The sequence below is a fragment of the Triplophysa dalaica genome, chromosome 11 (assembly GCF_015846415.1).
Source record: "Triplophysa dalaica isolate WHDGS20190420 chromosome 11, ASM1584641v1, whole genome shotgun sequence".
Lineage (NCBI taxonomy): Eukaryota > Metazoa > Chordata > Actinopteri > Cypriniformes > Nemacheilidae > Triplophysa > Triplophysa dalaica.
Window position 1 is genome coordinate 17716901 of NC_079552.1, and position 17261 is coordinate 17734161.

General features: G+C 37.2%; 1 protein-coding gene across 4 annotated transcripts in view; it reads right to left on the reverse strand.

Annotated features, from left to right (window-relative positions):
- LOC130431278 (echinoderm microtubule-associated protein-like 4) overlaps positions 1 to 17261 on the reverse strand; it is a 65201-nt gene that overhangs the window by 14232 nt on the left and 33708 nt on the right. For 2 of the 4 annotated variants that reach the window (XM_056760223.1, XM_056760221.1), the window contains exons 2-10: positions 12804 to 12986; positions 7943 to 8075; positions 7265 to 7465; positions 4069 to 4206; positions 3462 to 3487; positions 2881 to 2913; positions 1201 to 1324; positions 747 to 896; positions 344 to 413 (exon numbers count right to left, since the gene is read on the reverse strand). In XM_056760223.1, coding sequence (XP_056616201.1) covers positions 344 to 413; positions 747 to 896; positions 1201 to 1324; positions 2881 to 2913; positions 3462 to 3487; positions 4069 to 4206; positions 7265 to 7465; positions 7943 to 8075; positions 12804 to 12986 — 1058 coding nt within the window. The remainder of the gene's footprint in view (positions 1 to 343; positions 414 to 746; positions 897 to 1200; positions 1325 to 2880; positions 2914 to 3461; positions 3488 to 4068; positions 4207 to 7264; positions 7466 to 7942; positions 8076 to 12803; positions 12987 to 17261) is intronic. The other 2 variants (XM_056760224.1, XM_056760222.1) reach the window with 2 other exon arrangements.

Sequence of the window (17261 nt, forward strand, 5' to 3'; positions counted from 1 at the left end):
AATTATGATAACTCTCAACATTCCAAAGTATTGTTATGTAAGGGATAATGTACAGCCAATCGGTTTTAGTTAATTTTGGGTAGTTGTTATCTGGGAATAACAAATGCTGGAATATGACGACTATTCAATCGGAATTAAGTATTCCAGAGTATCGTGGGAAATAATGTGCGACTGGCTGAATTACCCCTTCTATAATTACTCCATAACAAAGTAAATGTTTTAAATACTAGCCAAAGATGGAGCACAGTGTTCCTTGTTCTGGAAATAAAACTTAATTTGAACTATTTGAGTACTAATATTTGAGCAAATAGTATGAGAAAAGAGCAGTATGAGTAAATCTTACCCTGCCATCCTTATCCACACCTGCAATCTGTCCTGTGGCGATGCGAATCTTATCCGGGTGAATAGCCAAACTACAAGACACAGACACAAAGCATGTTGTGAGAATACACCTTTTATATTCATCTCTGTATTATAAATCCTTAAAAATATATATATTTTTAAATCTTTATGAACCAACTAGTAACATTTAAACTAATAAATGGTATATATATAAATAATAATAAATAATAACACATTTTTGCTATAATAAAAGCAAGCCTCTCACACAGTCCCTTCCAGTTATATTTTTACTTTTTCTAGAGTCTCATATTTATCTCTGTGTCAATTTTTCAATCATATTACAACAAAGAATTACTATCCAGCTAACCAACTTCAACACTGTGTGTCTGTCAAATATCTCTCACCATTTAACACAGTCCGTGTGTCCCAAATAGTGGCGCTGTGTTCTTTCCTCATAGTTGAATAGCACGACCACCGAGGCGATGAAGTAAACAATCTCACCGGTTGGAAGCAAATAGATGTTTGTGCGGCAGTCACGCCCCCTGTAGCCATATCTAACCAACTGAGTCAAGATACTCGACACAACAGTACAAAGTTATATGATCTTGAACTGACTGAATACCTCACACATGGTGATTTGAACAGTAATTACAATACTTTTTCTAATTTATACCCTGAATACACTTCTTTTGTGATACATTCAGGCAATTTTTTTTATGTTCTTTCTTCCTCTTTATTATGTCCATTTAAATCACTTCGATATGCCATTGTGCGTGAAAAGTAAATGAAGTTCGACTTGCCTAAATGCCAAATGCAGATATATTTTGACTGTAATGCAAATGACCGCAGAAAGGATACACCCACTCCAGCTTGAGTCTCTCTGAGGGAAGCTCTGTGCGGACTTCATCGTAATTCTCCACGTCTGATGGGATGAACATCGTGATTGGACGTCCTCTCATGAACATTTTTATATAGTCTCCCTCTGCGGAGAAAGATAAGTTGTGCCTTTTTAATGTAGAGAAATACAAATGAATCACTTCAGGTACTAAATTCACTGCATGAAACAGTAGAATGTATAAATACATGCTACTGGAAATCTGATACATTTTTTATATGTTGTGGTAAAATCTTTACTGTTTGCAAGGTTCATTTGCCACACAAAAACATTCATAACTGTTCTATTTTTCCAAGACAGAAAGACAAAAGCTCAGTAAATAATTCAATTAAACGCTCCAGGTTCAATACAAGTTAAGATCTTAAATCGTTTTTAAAGCATAATTTGTGCTAACAGTAAGTACACAGGGCCGGGCAATGTCAAAGTAACGTGACTGTGATTTTTTCAGTATTCAGGTTGGGGAGTAACTGATTACATGTAACGGGATTATAGTGATCAGGATACAAAAATTGGGTAACTGTAATCCTTTACAGTTACATGAAAAAAAAAATCTGATTACAATTACAATTAATAAAAAAGTTTGATTACTATCAGGATTACTATTGTATTAAAACTCAAGGAACTGTTTTAAAATGTGGAAGGTGATTTTGTGTTGTGTAAAGAATTTCAATATTTAATTTAATGTTTTCTAATGCGGCAAAAAAAAAAACTTCCCTTAAAGGGATAGTTCACTAAAAAACTCAAATTTGACTTGTTGATGTCTTGTCAAGAGAATCGTTCGATAAACACTCCCTTTTTGCAGACGCTGGCAAGGCATCCGCCACCAAATACTACAAGAAGAAGACTGCTAAAGTTGGTAAAGCTTGTAGCTTTTAATTAAAAAAAATCTAGTGATAGAACCATTTTCTGTACTCAACGTTATACCAAAAATGTTTTCCATAGATCTTTAACTTGTACTGAACCCAGGACATTCCTTTCTCTAAATGTGGTCTACAAATGAAGCTCGTGAATGAGTTAGGGAAGTTCACATGCTCTGAGCTCATTCAAAACGCAAGCAAAGTATGAGAATCAGAAAATTTGAGCAAGTGCGGTAGGGCTACAGCCGTGACAATTCAGCTGTGATTTAATAAAGAAAAGGTACAGCACATAAATCAGGGCGGTGAAGACATAAACAGAAACATATGGACAAACAAACAGCTTGAGAATTCAGAAATTTTCTCTAAGCAAAATACATTTAATTTCTTTTTGGGGGTGCACGGGGTGCTAAAAATTCTTTACAGGTTTCATGAGACGGTGTAAAGTTGCACTGATACAGCATCACCACTTTATTATTTAACATTTCTAGGCTAATGATATACTAGTGGCGACTATTATCCCTTATATCAAACAACTGAATTACGCCAAGCAGAATATGAATAAGCGAGATGCATGTTCCTCATTAGGCCAGTAAACTTTCGGAAGTTTCTCAAGGAATAAGCAGAGCAGCAGAGAGAGAAGTGAAGCAGAGAAGTGATCGATTGATCATTGATCTGTCAGATTGATCAACAATGTTATAATCATTCAAGTGGAGTTAGTGCGAGTCCAGTGTAAAGCGGTTTCTGGAGGGTAAACGCTTTTGGGCCCCTAAGCGAGGATGGCCTTACCTTGGCTGTTTTTTTCACGCGTTGACATTTTAGCTGGGTTTGGAGACAGAAATAATAATCTCTCAACACCAACACAAAAATGGCAAAAAAAAAAGACACAGATCTATTTACTTCACATTGATAACAGACATGTCAAGGTGAGTGTGATATCAAAAAGGTCTGGATGAGCAATGGGGAACAGGAGACAGGAATGTGGTTGTGTATATTTAACATTCACAGAGAGAGAGAGAGAGAGAGAGAGAGAGAGAGAGAGAGAGAGAGATAGAGAGAGAGAGAGAGAGAGACTAGGTAATTTCAAGTCATGCTAATCTTGACCTGCAGGTCGACAATTTAGATTTGAGTCATGATGGTTCCTGTTTTGTATTTGAATTTATGAAATGCAATTCAGCCCCTGTGGTGCGTTTAATTTGAATGATTTCTTTTTGCAAATCACATGTAAAAGACAAAAGTTTCACTACTGTATAAATTGGCAAGAACATCTGTTTTACTCGCACCACTGAGACACAAACAAGGAAAACATGTGAGGAACCAAATTAAATGGAAACATTAGAGGTCACACAAAAGACAAAATAAGGCTTTACCTTGACTGATGACTGGATCTCTGTGTCTAAACGGAAAACAAAGGGAAAACTAAATATTAAAACAAATACTGCATTCCAATAAGGTTATATAAATTATGTCCGGCTATAGGACTGTGCTATGTATTGACAGTATTAAACAGTAGCCCTTTTCACACTGTAATACTGGAAAATTACTGTAAAAGTTTTCAGCCGATACACAAATGTGCTGTTCAAACAAGCAATGACATTCTGTGTTATACTATTTAAACATAGGTAAACTGTGTGATGTCATTAAACTGAAGTGTCCTGCAGTTGCGCCACCGCTGCTGTTGTGTTTGAAAACTTTACATTTGAACATATGTCATCCATATTTTTTACGTTTTAATTTTTGTGCCAAATGTTTTTATATTCGTGCAGTTGTTCTTGACCCACGGACTGACCTGGCAGACGCATCATTCTGACGTCATAGGCTCATTCACTCTAATGTTACACCTTCTTGTTCCGACTAAATTTTCAGTACTGATTTACTAGTATTAAATAAACGTGTTCACACATGATCTCGAAAGTGTAATTTAAAGACTGCATTTGTGAACAGGACTTTAGTCACAGTCTGTGCAAACACACTTACTTGTCTGCGTTCTTCACAACTTTGGCCAGCAGTTTAGAAGTGGAGGCGGCTTTCACCAGCTTGTTCCTGTTGTCTTCCCCGCTGTCCCATGTGCTGCTCTGAGAACGCTCTATCCCTCCTCTCTTCGCACTGCTACCCCTGTTGGAGACCCCAAATATGAATACAAATACTCTGTTCTTGCAAAAGGAAGTAATAGCGAGAGGCTGAAAAAAAGTCAAGGGTAGGAGTTAAAATTTAGAGGAGTGGCATTATGAGCTTGGAGCTGAACATTTATAATTATTTTACTATGCATTCAGATTGCATGTATATACTTTATATAATAACATCACAAAGGCTTTATCATCTGCTTTAACCAAAACACTTGAATAGATTAACTCTCAACTCTCGAAGAGAAATAACTTCTCTTGTTTACTTTAGCTTAAACAACTTAGCAGCTACTGTATTTCGATTTTGTTCCTCCAATCACAAATGACCGTTCCTTTCCTTTGGTTAATTTCAAACCGGGATTCAGAAAACAAGCAACTCCTAATCTTCAGCGTGGGTACGCGATCCCTAGGGTAAAACATCCATGCACACACCAGCCAAGGCACATCAGATAAAGCATAAACAACTCAACGGTTAGTACAGATATGGCAGGTGAGAGTTTGAAACCCAGTCCATTGGCCAGCAAGAAAAAACAGATGCCACGCGGCAAAGCTACAGGAATAAGGTAAACACAATCTGGGAGAAGATAGAAAGAAACATTTGAGATTTAGAAACAGAGAGCAGAGGAGAGTAATCCATACGCCAAGCTGTGCGCAAGAGGAAAACGTTACCAGTACAAAAACAAACATATGATTTTTAGGACCACCCCTACTTCACTTATATTCACCGAGTGTACACGAACAGTTTGTGTATCTCTCTGCTGCATCTTTAAAAATGTAATATTTATCTTGGGGTTTAGAGCTTTGCACAAGTGCTTTAATGGGACTTTAACCCTCAACCCTCAGTTCTAGAAGATTATTGATATATTTTAAGATTTCCCACAGTAGGAGTGATCCAAAAATTTACATCTCAACACACAAAGGTTGTTATAAAGGTCAGAGCTGTAGCACAGTATCTCCATCCTGGCAAAACAGCGGAGTGAAAGAAAGAGGGGCAGTGAATGGTAGTCTGAGGCAGAGCGACACACTTCCACATGTAAAATACTAACTCCAATACTGCAACTAGTACCTTCTGTAAAATGTAGAGAGTAAACTAAGTCAATCCCTTCCATTTGTGTGAAAAAAGCATGTCACACTACTGTATTTTAAGCGATGTATACTGGTAATACCGCAGTATTCTTTGTAGCCAGAACCATCACCTTTTCAATGCTTTCTAATAGCAAACTGTCAAACAGACCCCAGCTAATAATCTGCTCCTTGCGGCATCTAACAGGCACGGATGCGACCATGAAATGACATTACGAGAACTAATTGGTTTTCCACTTCCCTTAGGCTAATGGGAAGGGACAGCTTGCACGGCTAATATGAATAAGCCGTCAGACTGGTTCTTGTGTTATTAAGTACAGACTAATAGTGTTGATGCACGGCTGGGCTAGCACGATTATTCTGAAGCATAAATGTCTTATTAAGCAGAGGCCAAGGGTCTGAGCACAGAAGAGACATCTGCTTTCCATTAATTTCTCTTGTGGGTGGACCGCTATGTACTATCCAAAGTATTACTGACACATTCTCATCACTACTGCTGGCCTGATGCTAACAGCACAGAATGAGGAATGAGTCTGAGCCAACTGATCTCAAACTTAGTTCAGAGGTCAGGAAAAGAAACACTGTACTGTACTGTATGGGGCTGAATTTGTTCTTTCTAGAACATTGATCCCTAAAGATTAAATGTACCTTATTAAGATTATTTTAATAGAGAAGGCTTCTCATTTCTTGTAAATGTGTTGGCATAGACAGAATGTTATTGTTATGTTTTCATCCATTTTTTATGTCATTAAATATTTTTTTAGGGCTGTCAAACCATTAATTGCGATCCAGAATAAAAGTTATACTATATATAATATAAAATAATATATGTCTGTGTACTCTGCATATCAATTTTGTATGTATAAAAATATACACATGCATGCATATATTTAAGACGAATAAAAAAAATTCTTAAATATGTAAATGTGTGTGTTTATAAATACAACATTTATATGCACAGTACACAGACATATATCATGTAAACATAAACTTTTATTCTGGAAACGACTAATTGTTTGACAGCCCTCAATATTTTAAGTTTGACCGCCCTAAATATCTTAAGTTGTTTATGTTACTAAAATCTCCATTTGATTTAGAACTACATTTTCAGCAAGGACATATAAACCTTTCAAGCTCACAAGCGTCAAGGTCATTGATAATGTATGATATGTTTTACTGATTTTACTTTTTATTTAAGCAATTTTAACTTTAAAAACATATTAAATAAAAAACAATTTGACAAGTTTAATTTTAATGAAGGTAAATGGAAGGTAAAAGTAGTATAACATAGTATAGAAGGAAATCATTTATAATGAATCATTGATTCCCTCATAAAAGATTCAAGAGTGTTCAAAGTTCAAGTGCATCTTTTTTCAAACTTTATTCCTTTATACTAGGGGCGGTCAAAAGATTGATCGCGAATAATTGCATCCAGAATAAAAGTTTGTGTTTACATATGTCTGTGTACTGTGCATATCAATTTGGGATTTATAAACACATAAACATACTGTACATGTATACATATTTAGGAAATATTAACATATTTTAATTTGTATTCCCCAATAATTGAAATGTTTATCTGTTTTTATATTTTTCTTAAATATATGCATGTAAGTGTATGTGATTATGAAAAAAAAATTATATGCACAGTACACAGACAAATATTATGTAAAGATAAGCTTATTCTGATGCGATTAATCATTTGACAGCACTACTTTTAACCCAAAAACTTTTTATTGCAGATTTAGATTTTTTTTATTTCCCTCGGAAAAATGAACAGGGAAAAGGACCACTAGGTGAGAATGAAACAATCACTACTGCGCTCTATTGATCCTGATATCGATTGAAGAAGTATGTCAGCCCTGCCCCTTTGGCTCTCAAGTCAACGCGTTGCGAAACAAGAGCAAGCAGATTGCCAAAACGTTGCTCTAATGATGCCAAACATTTCTATGGCTGTCAGGAGGAACCTTTTGGCCGGGGTTGACCCCTTGTTCTCCGAGGCTTGTCTTTGGGGCTGTGGGGGATGAGGGGAGGGGGGGTTGCTAGAAGGGGACGGTGCCTGAGGGGTGCTGGGTGCTGAGGGGGCTTTATCATTAGCCTGTGGTGGCTCCTCTTTCTCCTTGATTTCCTCCATCTGAGGCTTGTCTTTTTTCCGCTCACCGCTACCACTGCGAAAACAACATGCAGGTCAACAGAGGACGATTTTTATACACATGAAGGGATGAGAAGACTGGAGATCAACTCGGGGACGAAAAACATGACAGTATTACACAATTTGGAGGCAGACTTGAAATGAAAAAAAAAATGCTTAAAACTATAAAAACAAGCATATAAACTACATTTTTGGTATAAAACAAACTTTGGTATATCAAAACTGTTTCAACATCCCGGTTTAGCTTAAGGACTTGAACCCTTCCTTCATATTTTATGCCAGCAAGATCAAGTACTGTATGTCACACAATTTTCAATTTTAATTACTACCCTTTAGCATAATGATGTGGTTTTCAAATTCAGCAAACACATCATAGTGAGATGTATCAGTTCTAAACAAAATGTATTTTTAGGAAGCCATAGATAACAGTTTAAAGTTATTAGTGTGGTTTGTAAAGCACACTATGTTATGTAGCTTGGTGCGAGTGTACTACCTCTTGGCTGCGGAAGCCAGCGTCTCTTTCCTGGCTACAGACACTGTTGAGCTGTCTCGGTTAGATTTGCGGCTGCCGGAACTGCCATTGGCAATACAGGACATAGAGTAAGCCTCACGCATCTGAGCCGAACCTGCGGGAGTCAAAACACAAATCGATTTAAATCTCTCTCCTATCAGTTACAATAGAGCCACTGAATTGAATAGAGCAATTTTTCTATGCAATGTAGCTTTGGTGATTTTGCTGGATCAATTACTGTACAGTATAACTCTATCAGGGTCCCCACTCCTATGACCGATACATTTTCATGACTTTTCTAGTCATGTGTCAATATAAAACTATTCATGAGGGATTGCGATGCATCCTATAAATATTTTTGAGCCGGGTAAGGAATTTTCAACAGAACAAAAATTTCAATGACTTTCCAATCCTGGAATATTGAAATTCTGACATCATTTACTCACCCTCAAATTGTTCCAAACCTGTGTAAATTTCATTCTGCTAAACAAGATAAGATATTTATGATATTTAGAAGAAAGTTTGTAACCAAACAGTCCTAGCCAACTATTGACTGCCATAGTTAATTTTCCGCATTGTTCAAAATATCTTCTTTTGTGTTCAACAGAACAAAGATTGTACTACGGTTTTTGACCAACTAGAGGGTAAATGTTGACAGAAAAAATTCTGTCAAAATACGTTGTTCCAAATCTTTAAAATGTCTTTGTCCGGATTTTCACAGAGAAAGATATTTGGAAGAATGTTTCTAACCAAACAGATCTGGGGCACCATTGACTACCCTAGTCGGAAAAATTACAATGGTATTCAAAAGTACCTCAGAACTGTTAGCTTTCTTACCTTTTTTAAAATATCTTATGTTGTGAAAGAAAAAATATTCCTACTGTGGTAGTCAATGGTGGCCAAGAACTGTTTGGCTATAAGCATTCTTCCAAATATCTTTCTCTGTGTTTATCAGAACCAAGAAATGTATACAGATTTGGAACAACTTGAGGGCGAATACATGATGACAATCGTCTTTTTTGGGTGAACTGTTCCTTTAATCACTTTTTAAAAAGAAAAGGTTATAATGTTAAATAAGTAAATAAGAAAAATGTATTCTTCCTCATTTCTAGGTCACTAATTAAATGCAAGAAAATCTTTGGCATGATAACTTTGCACATAAAGTCAGATTTCTCTGCCTCCATTGACGCACACAAGATCTGTGGAACATTCTCAAGTCTTGCTGGGATAACATGGATCATAAGATTTGCACAAACTTGTGGATTTCATGCCAGCTCAGTGCATGCCTACATTAACAAAAGTAGAGCAAATCTAATACTAAAAAACATGTGTAAGTTTTCAGTTGAACTTTCCCCCCATTACTGATGAACAATGTATTAGTAAAATCTAAAGTGACTTACTGGGGAATCAAACCCACTGTTGTTCACACAGATTAATTTATCAGCAAAGAAAAATGTTGTATTCAAACCCAAAATAATGAAACATAGAAAATCCTAGTGGACATTTGTGAAATTTGTCCCACAGAAGACAGTAAGGTGGCGTCTTGCGTTTGGTATGGTATGGTAATCTCACGCTAAACCTCAGTGTCACGATTGCAATGGTTTGCATCAGCCATGCTATTTAAAACTCTCTCTGAATGTCCTGCATGTGGAAATGGCTGGTTTAGGTGCCTGGTATCCCGCTGGTCATTTCCTCGACCCGTACGACGTCTGAAAGAGATCGGGGTCTGTGTAGCTATTGTCATACTTGCACTGCAGCTCTTGCGTGATGGATTGTATTAATTGTTTCTCCTCAGGGCACGTGTCTGTGTGTGTGTTATCTCAGGGGGTGGTGAAACCATGTCTGTGCCACTGCCACATGGCTGTGTTTCACGCTCCATTAGCCCACAACAAAACACATAAACTGTGTGTGCCTGGGACCATCCGACTGTGGAGAGCCTTTGTTTGTGTGTGTGTCTGTGCCGTGTGTTTATTCTAACAAACTTTAAAGGAATAGTTAATCCAAAATAGTTCTCCCATCATTTACTTGTTCCAAACCTGTATGAATGTCTTTGTTCTGCTGAATACAAAGAAAGATATCTGGAAGAATGTTAGCAATTTTCAGTTCTGGAGCAACATTGACTACAATAGTAGGAAAAATAAAAATGGTAGTTTTTTGTGTTCATTGGTTATTTTGTGTTTGACAGAAAAAAAATACAATGTCTACTGTGGTAGTCAATAAAAATTGCTAACATTCTTCCAAATATCTTTGTGTTCATCAGAACAAAGTTTTTTTTTCAGGTTTGGAACAACTTGAAGGTGAGTAAATGATGACAGATTTTTCAGTTTTGGGTGAACTATGCCTTTAAAGCCCCTTCGCATAAATCCCAGAATGTGTCTGCTCTAGAATTTTATATCTGTTCCGTTTCTGTATTTTCATTTTAATATTTAATGCCCATAACAAAGGTCATCAAAATGTTTACTGTTGCCTTTTTGATTCATATTTTTTTATTATAAGTACAGATGGAAGCTTAATATTCTCTTATGGCACTTATTATAGGATACAACAAATATTAAACAGATAAATATTTGAATTCATCTTTAGCAACCTATATTTTCACTAAAACCTTTTTATTGCTACAACTCTGGAATATCCTTCCCGATACTATTCGAGGGTCACGTCTCTTCAGGCAATCATTCACTTAATGCATAATATCCTGAATAAACCACCGGGAGACTGCATTAATTAGATATTATTTACTAGAATGATCTTGCTTGTGCTAAAATCATCATGTACTGTGCTTTAACTTTTTTGTGTTTTTCTATGTTTCTCTTGTAAAGCTGCTTTGGAACAATGCACATTGTGAAAAGCACTATATATATAAAATTGAATTGAATATATTTTAAATAAAAAAATTAACATAAAATTTACGTCAAGACTCATGTTTACCAACTTTCACACCTATATTACTCTGACAATAATGTCTTCATGATTTCATACTTGTAATACATAGGAAGAGTCGAAAGCTAGTCCGATGACACATTTTTTAGAAACTAAATGGTCAAAAACAGTTTCAAGCATACAGTGACCTCCCTCCTGTGATATGTATGTTTGTGTGTCTGCAGAGCCTCACAGGAAGACCTCGTGTGACACACTCCCACAGGAAACCAAGGAAATATCTGCTTTCTATCCACAGACTGTCACTGGCTTCACAGCTCCCAACCCACAGGCATACATCATCACTTTCACACTCAAAATACAGTAGAAGCTAAAGTGCTCACATGTTAAGATGTCTGTTATTGACTGTTTCTTTATAACGGATGCGATGCGAAAAAAATAAAATAAATACCAAGCACTTCCTTCTTCCTGAATTTTAAAATAGATACATAGAATTTTTCATGATAGCCGCTGAATAATGAAAAGGGCGTTTCAGAAGAGCACTTGTGTGGAAGGAGGGAGAGTTACGGGAAGATATTAATGTGGGGGGGTCATTGGAAATTACAGTGTAAATTCAAATAACTGAAAAATGCTTGTAACCATAGTAACCGATCATTTGGAAAAAGACAGATCCTGCGGATTTATCCACAGACCTGCGCTCCCAGAGTCATGTTTAACCTCTGCGTTTCAACACACAAAACCTTGGAATTAATATGCTGCCAGATATAAAGATGAAGTTATCCTGTCATATTAATTGTACATGTGAACGTTTTTCACTTCTGTTACAAATTCAAGATTCATCACACACCGGACATCGTAACACTACACAAACACTATTGTTCAGATGAGGTAACACTGTATTCATGTAAATATACCTAGCAATGGATGTGAGCAACTGGATATGGTGCAGCTGTTTTTCATAAAAAATAAATGATTAAAATAAAAATCGAATAAAATCGAAAATTTTAAATATACCTTGTTAACTCCACTTTCCCTCTAAGTAAATATGAATATTATCAACCTTTGCCAATTTATACTGTGGGTCGCAGTTCACCAGACTTGAATTTTGTTCACAAAGATAAAACCCTGCTTCAAATAATCCCCCCGGCTCTCTGCATATGTGTGCTTATGAATGAAAGTAAATAGGTCCTGTGTTACCACACCTTCACCTGCTGCTTTCACACACACAAATTATCCACTGCCATCAATACAAATCCCACATAGAAATGGAAAGAAGTATGCAGAGTAGACACAAGATAACGCGGTGTCAGATTTTCTAGGTCTTCGATGTCTCTCGGCTTAAGCGAAACTATAATTCTTCTTTTCATTTTTGACACTTATGTTCCTTTTGATTTACGGAAAGCAGGATTTAAACAGAAGGGTGTTACTCAGAATGTAAAGGGTTGAGAGTTCACATACATGTCACATGTCATTTCTGAGCTACCATAGGCACCAAACAATACACTGTAGTAAAAAGAATGACGGTTTTGGGTGCAGTGTGTATTAACCACTGTGGACTATAAGTTGCAAGAACTTTCAGAAATACCAAAAAACATGACAAAACATACTTTACCTTGGAGATGTGTTATGTTACATATTCTATCATGAATAAATGTCTGTGTGTGCGTGTGTGATAGGAGGAAAGGAGCCAGTGTGTTTTACATACACTGTGTTAAACAGAGAACAAAGTGAAATCGGTTTAATAGTCAAACATCAAAAAGCTTTTCCCGGGAGCAGCAGATCTCACAAACGAGCGTTCACACACCAACACACACGCAGCTGCTCTTCAAATGGAAATGTTGTCCGCCGTGGGTCAAAGTTGGATTGAAATTGTGAACAGATCCTGCCTTGGCATGGCTCCTACACTTCCTGCATGTAAACCGTGTTAGGATCACCGGAGGCAAACACACACACAGCGTTCGGTTACCTTTGCTGCTCTGCTGTTTCTTAGCGGCGGCGGCCGTGTCCTCGGACAAAGCCAGACGCCTGAGCACGTCGGCCAACGCGGCCTTCATCACGGTCAGCTCATCATCCTGCTGCTGAACCCGCAGCTCCAGAGACGAAAGGCGGTCCTGCACGTCTGACGTGCTCGCTGCCGAAATACTGTCATCTGAGATCAGAGAGAGAGAGAGAGAGATACAGTTCACTTACACATCAATAATTTTTTATTGCCAATTAATGATAGATTCAGCTATATTATTAAACTACTCTTTTGGTCATTTTGATTTAACAATGTTAAATGTCAATCATTTTTATCAACTTTATCAAAATTACATTTTGTAATGTGAAAATAAAAAATATCTACATGGTACACGCAAATATATACAGTATATATATGTATCACACTTTTAATATTTAAGTGAAAAGAAAAGGTTTAATATAACACCATAGAGCCGTAAATGAAAAAGTCCATAGAAATCACTGGAGGCCATAGGGCCAAACTCAAGCTCATGTGCTATTGAAAAATTACATCCGCCCTTTCATTCTCTTAAAAAGCGCCAGCTACAACTCATGTCAACAAACAGGGAGGAATAAAACTGGACAAAGAGACGAAGGAGGTAAAGCTTATGAATGTTTCAGGTCCATTTAGTTGAATGTGTTCAAAATATTTTCTGAAATTTCATCTGGTCAACTTTGAAAAGTAAACAAGCATCACCCCAAAATGAAAAGAACCGGAAATAAGAATGTTGGTAACCAAACAACAATGGTGCCCATTGACTTTCATTATACCATTGAGACATTTATCCAAATATCTTATTTTGTGTTCCACAGAGAAAAAGAGTCATATATGGGTTTTAAACACATTAGGGTGTATAAATTACGCCAATAGTCATTAGTGGGTAAACTGGCTCTTCACAACTTACAAACAAGGAATACAAGTGATGGTCACATACATCTGGGATGACATGAAAATTTCTATTTCCTGCATACCTGAATCTAAAATCACATTAAAATCATTAGAATCCATGCTGATGCTTATGTTAAAGTGCTTTTGAGGGACTGTAAAAGTTGTTGCTGCTGTAACAAGAGTGGACGTCTGGATGGGGGGCACTACAGTACTGCAGCCGGTCGGGTGCCAGGCGTAACTGTGGTTGGGGTTTTGATTGCTGGAGCGCTTCTCTGAGCTAGGGGCCCTGCATTTTGAACTGTTGTTAGCTAGTTTAAGGCGCATAAAATAGCATACTCTCATACACACCAGCACATCTCTGATCCAAGCCTGAATCTCTAAACCATTTTTACACAGCTTATTAGTCATTGAAAGTACTGAGTTAAACTAGTACTGAGTATTGCACCCAATGGGTGCAAATGTGAAAAGAAGCCTATTACCACACCACACATTCAGATACTGAAAAATCAGCAAGTTCCCCAAATAGTTCAAATGAGCTCAAGTATTAAGGTCATGGCAGAGCGCTGTGTGTGGGGGGCGGGGGGTTGTCGGGAATGCCCTGGCACACATTCATTCACTCACAGATGAAACACACACCACAGCCTTCTTAGGAAGTCTGTAAATACCCAAACAAAACACGTCAACGTCAAAACAAAGAGTCTTTCTGAGCACGCTTACCGAATGTTCATTACACATAAAGTCAAGCACGATAGCTGCTTTAACGTCAACAGCTGAGCTAACATTCTACAGCTAACTGCTCAAACCTCAATCCGTCTAATCTAGCAACCGCAGTCATGGAGAGAAGATCGATTCAACCTCTTGGAGCCGTCCATACATCGCCTGTCTCAAGTCAGAAATAGGACGCAAAACTACTGATCGATTATGCTGTCACAGTGCAGCACACCAAAAGTTTAAAGGCAAATTTTTGCCTTTATTAAAAATAACTTGCAGTTATTCAACATACAGTTATAGAACCACATGCATATTTGTATTGATGATTGTGATTTAAAATTGTGGGCTTGTTAAATTAGTTTCAGACAACTAAATTTTAGTGCCTGTCTGCAGGGCTACACAGATTTTTAAATTGCACAACCCTTTTTTTGCATGATTCGCATTGTATGATTGTACTACAAAATCAATCTTAAAGTGCATGAAACAAAATAAACTTAATAAGGGTGGTAGTAAAAATGCACGGTAGTGTTATTGCGGGCATTCAAATCACCGTGAAGAAGAATGTGCCTTATCTCCTTTGACTGGTTAAAATAACACTGTGTTTATGCTGGGTATGCATCATATGCATGCGCACACTGATGTAAACAGCCTCACGTGGAGAATAATGGTGGCTTAGTCCCACCTAAGGTGAAATATAAGTTATGTATGTATGTCACGCCACTACTCAAACTTACGTGTTTCTGAATACCACATAAAACAAATAGCCGAACTAAAGCACCAAAATTGCATGGACTACTGCCATTTGTATTCCTGACAGTTGAAGGTTAAGTTTGGTCTGCTAGTTAAGCTAAAGTTCACGTCTCGTATTTTAACAAATAAAATACAGTAATCTGCAAACAGTAAGTTATGTAGTCAACAATGGCAGCATGGCAGAACAATTATTTCAAGTTGAAAATGGAACGCAATACTATCATAGCTTGTCACTGCTTGTAAATGTCTATTAAGCTATACTAGCTATCCTACTGCTTGCTATCTGGAAAACATGAATTAGTACTATACAGGGTATGCATTGACGTCACTTTCCCACTTGAAAACGTCGGGACACACTACATTGAGTGGTAAAACTAAGGCAAAATGGTTGCATTCAACATGTGGAACAAAAACCGGGATTAAAAAACGCAATTATTTCCTGAAACTACAAGCAGCTGGACTCGACAGTGATTCCTACGACTACCTTATGAATTACAAAGGAATCAGGTGTTCTTAGACACTGAAATGTTGCACGGAATTGCGTTTAATGATATTGTAACCATTCATTTTGCCCAGTGTTTTACCACTCAAGCAGGTGCATTCCGGCGTGCTCACGTGGGAAAGTAACGACACGTGTTGTACCCTCTATTGTTGTACTGACACTGACAGGTATTATTTATAATGAAGCAATGTATCAGTAAAACAACCATTTAAATATCAAGCCATGAATATTATCTTGCATATGTATTTGACTATGTATGTTGAATACACTATTGTACAGCAAAAGTGAGTACAAGTGGGCATCTTTAGCTGAATCATGACTATTACATGTGTTCCTCCATAACTAACATCTAGTATGGTGTCAAAGATATATTTATTTATCATAGTTAATTAAACACATGAGAAAGCTTTAATCTCCATTCATTTATTCCCTGTTTAAAAAGAAGCATATTCTTGTTTGGTATGTTTTGAGGCTGGTTTGCTGGTTTTATGCTGGTTTAACCTGGTCATATGCTGGTTTAAGATGTTCTTTAGCTGGTCATGTGCTGGTATAAGATGGTCCATAGCAGGTTTAAGCTAATCAAAACAGCATCAAAACACCATTTGCTGTTTTTCTCAACAGGGTTATTATTGGTTTATATTTGAAAAAAGTTTTCAACCTATTTTGTAAAGCCTTTCATCACCGTGATAATACTATCTACAGTTATAAAAGCTTAATCAATTACCCCAACATAAAAATTAAACATGGGCACAAACCTAGTCAAAGGGATGACTTATTCAATATAACAAATACAAAGAGTCTTTTCACTCGAGCTGCAAGAAATTTAGCTGTCAGTTAAAAATGTTGAATTTATCTTCCTAGAACCCATAAGCAAACATTTCAGATTAAGATTCAAAGTCTGGAAAGCTGTTAAATCCTGCAAAACTTCATTTACTTTCTCTGCCCCCAGTTTCCTCTCTGTCTGCAGGTCCTTCCATTCAAACTGTCTTATCTCAGCGCCCACGGAAACATAGAGCGGGCAATCGTTTAAAACACAATGCCTTTCTATGAGAGGAAATCGGTTTGGGAGGTTGTCCGATATTGGCAGTGCGTACGGAAAAATAACATGGGCAGTGAAAGAGTAATAAAAAAATCTGAACAGGAGGCAACAAGAGAAATAAAGGGTTGGACGGAGGTGCGGTAACCCCAGGTAACCTTCAAAGAATAAATCAGATTGTGTTCACATAAAAAGGATTTGAACCCGGGTCTTATTGCACTGGAAGGGAAAACTAATCCGCTGGCCTATCATCTTACAGTTATGTGAGTGAAAACACTTTCCTGTTTTTCTTGGTGCCCCCTCAAAAAAGTCCCTGAACCCACCAGACCCACCTCCCTTCACATTTCTACCCATGATTCCTTGCGGGCTAAGAGGAAGGAAGGCCTCTGCACATGTCATATTTCACAATAGCTTGTCAAATTCCTCCATTTCTACCCCCACCCCTTGTGCACGTACACCTAAAAGCACAAACATGCCTCCAACATAACCCACATAACTCTCAAATTAAGTTGATTTCAATTCCCAATGCCATGAGAAC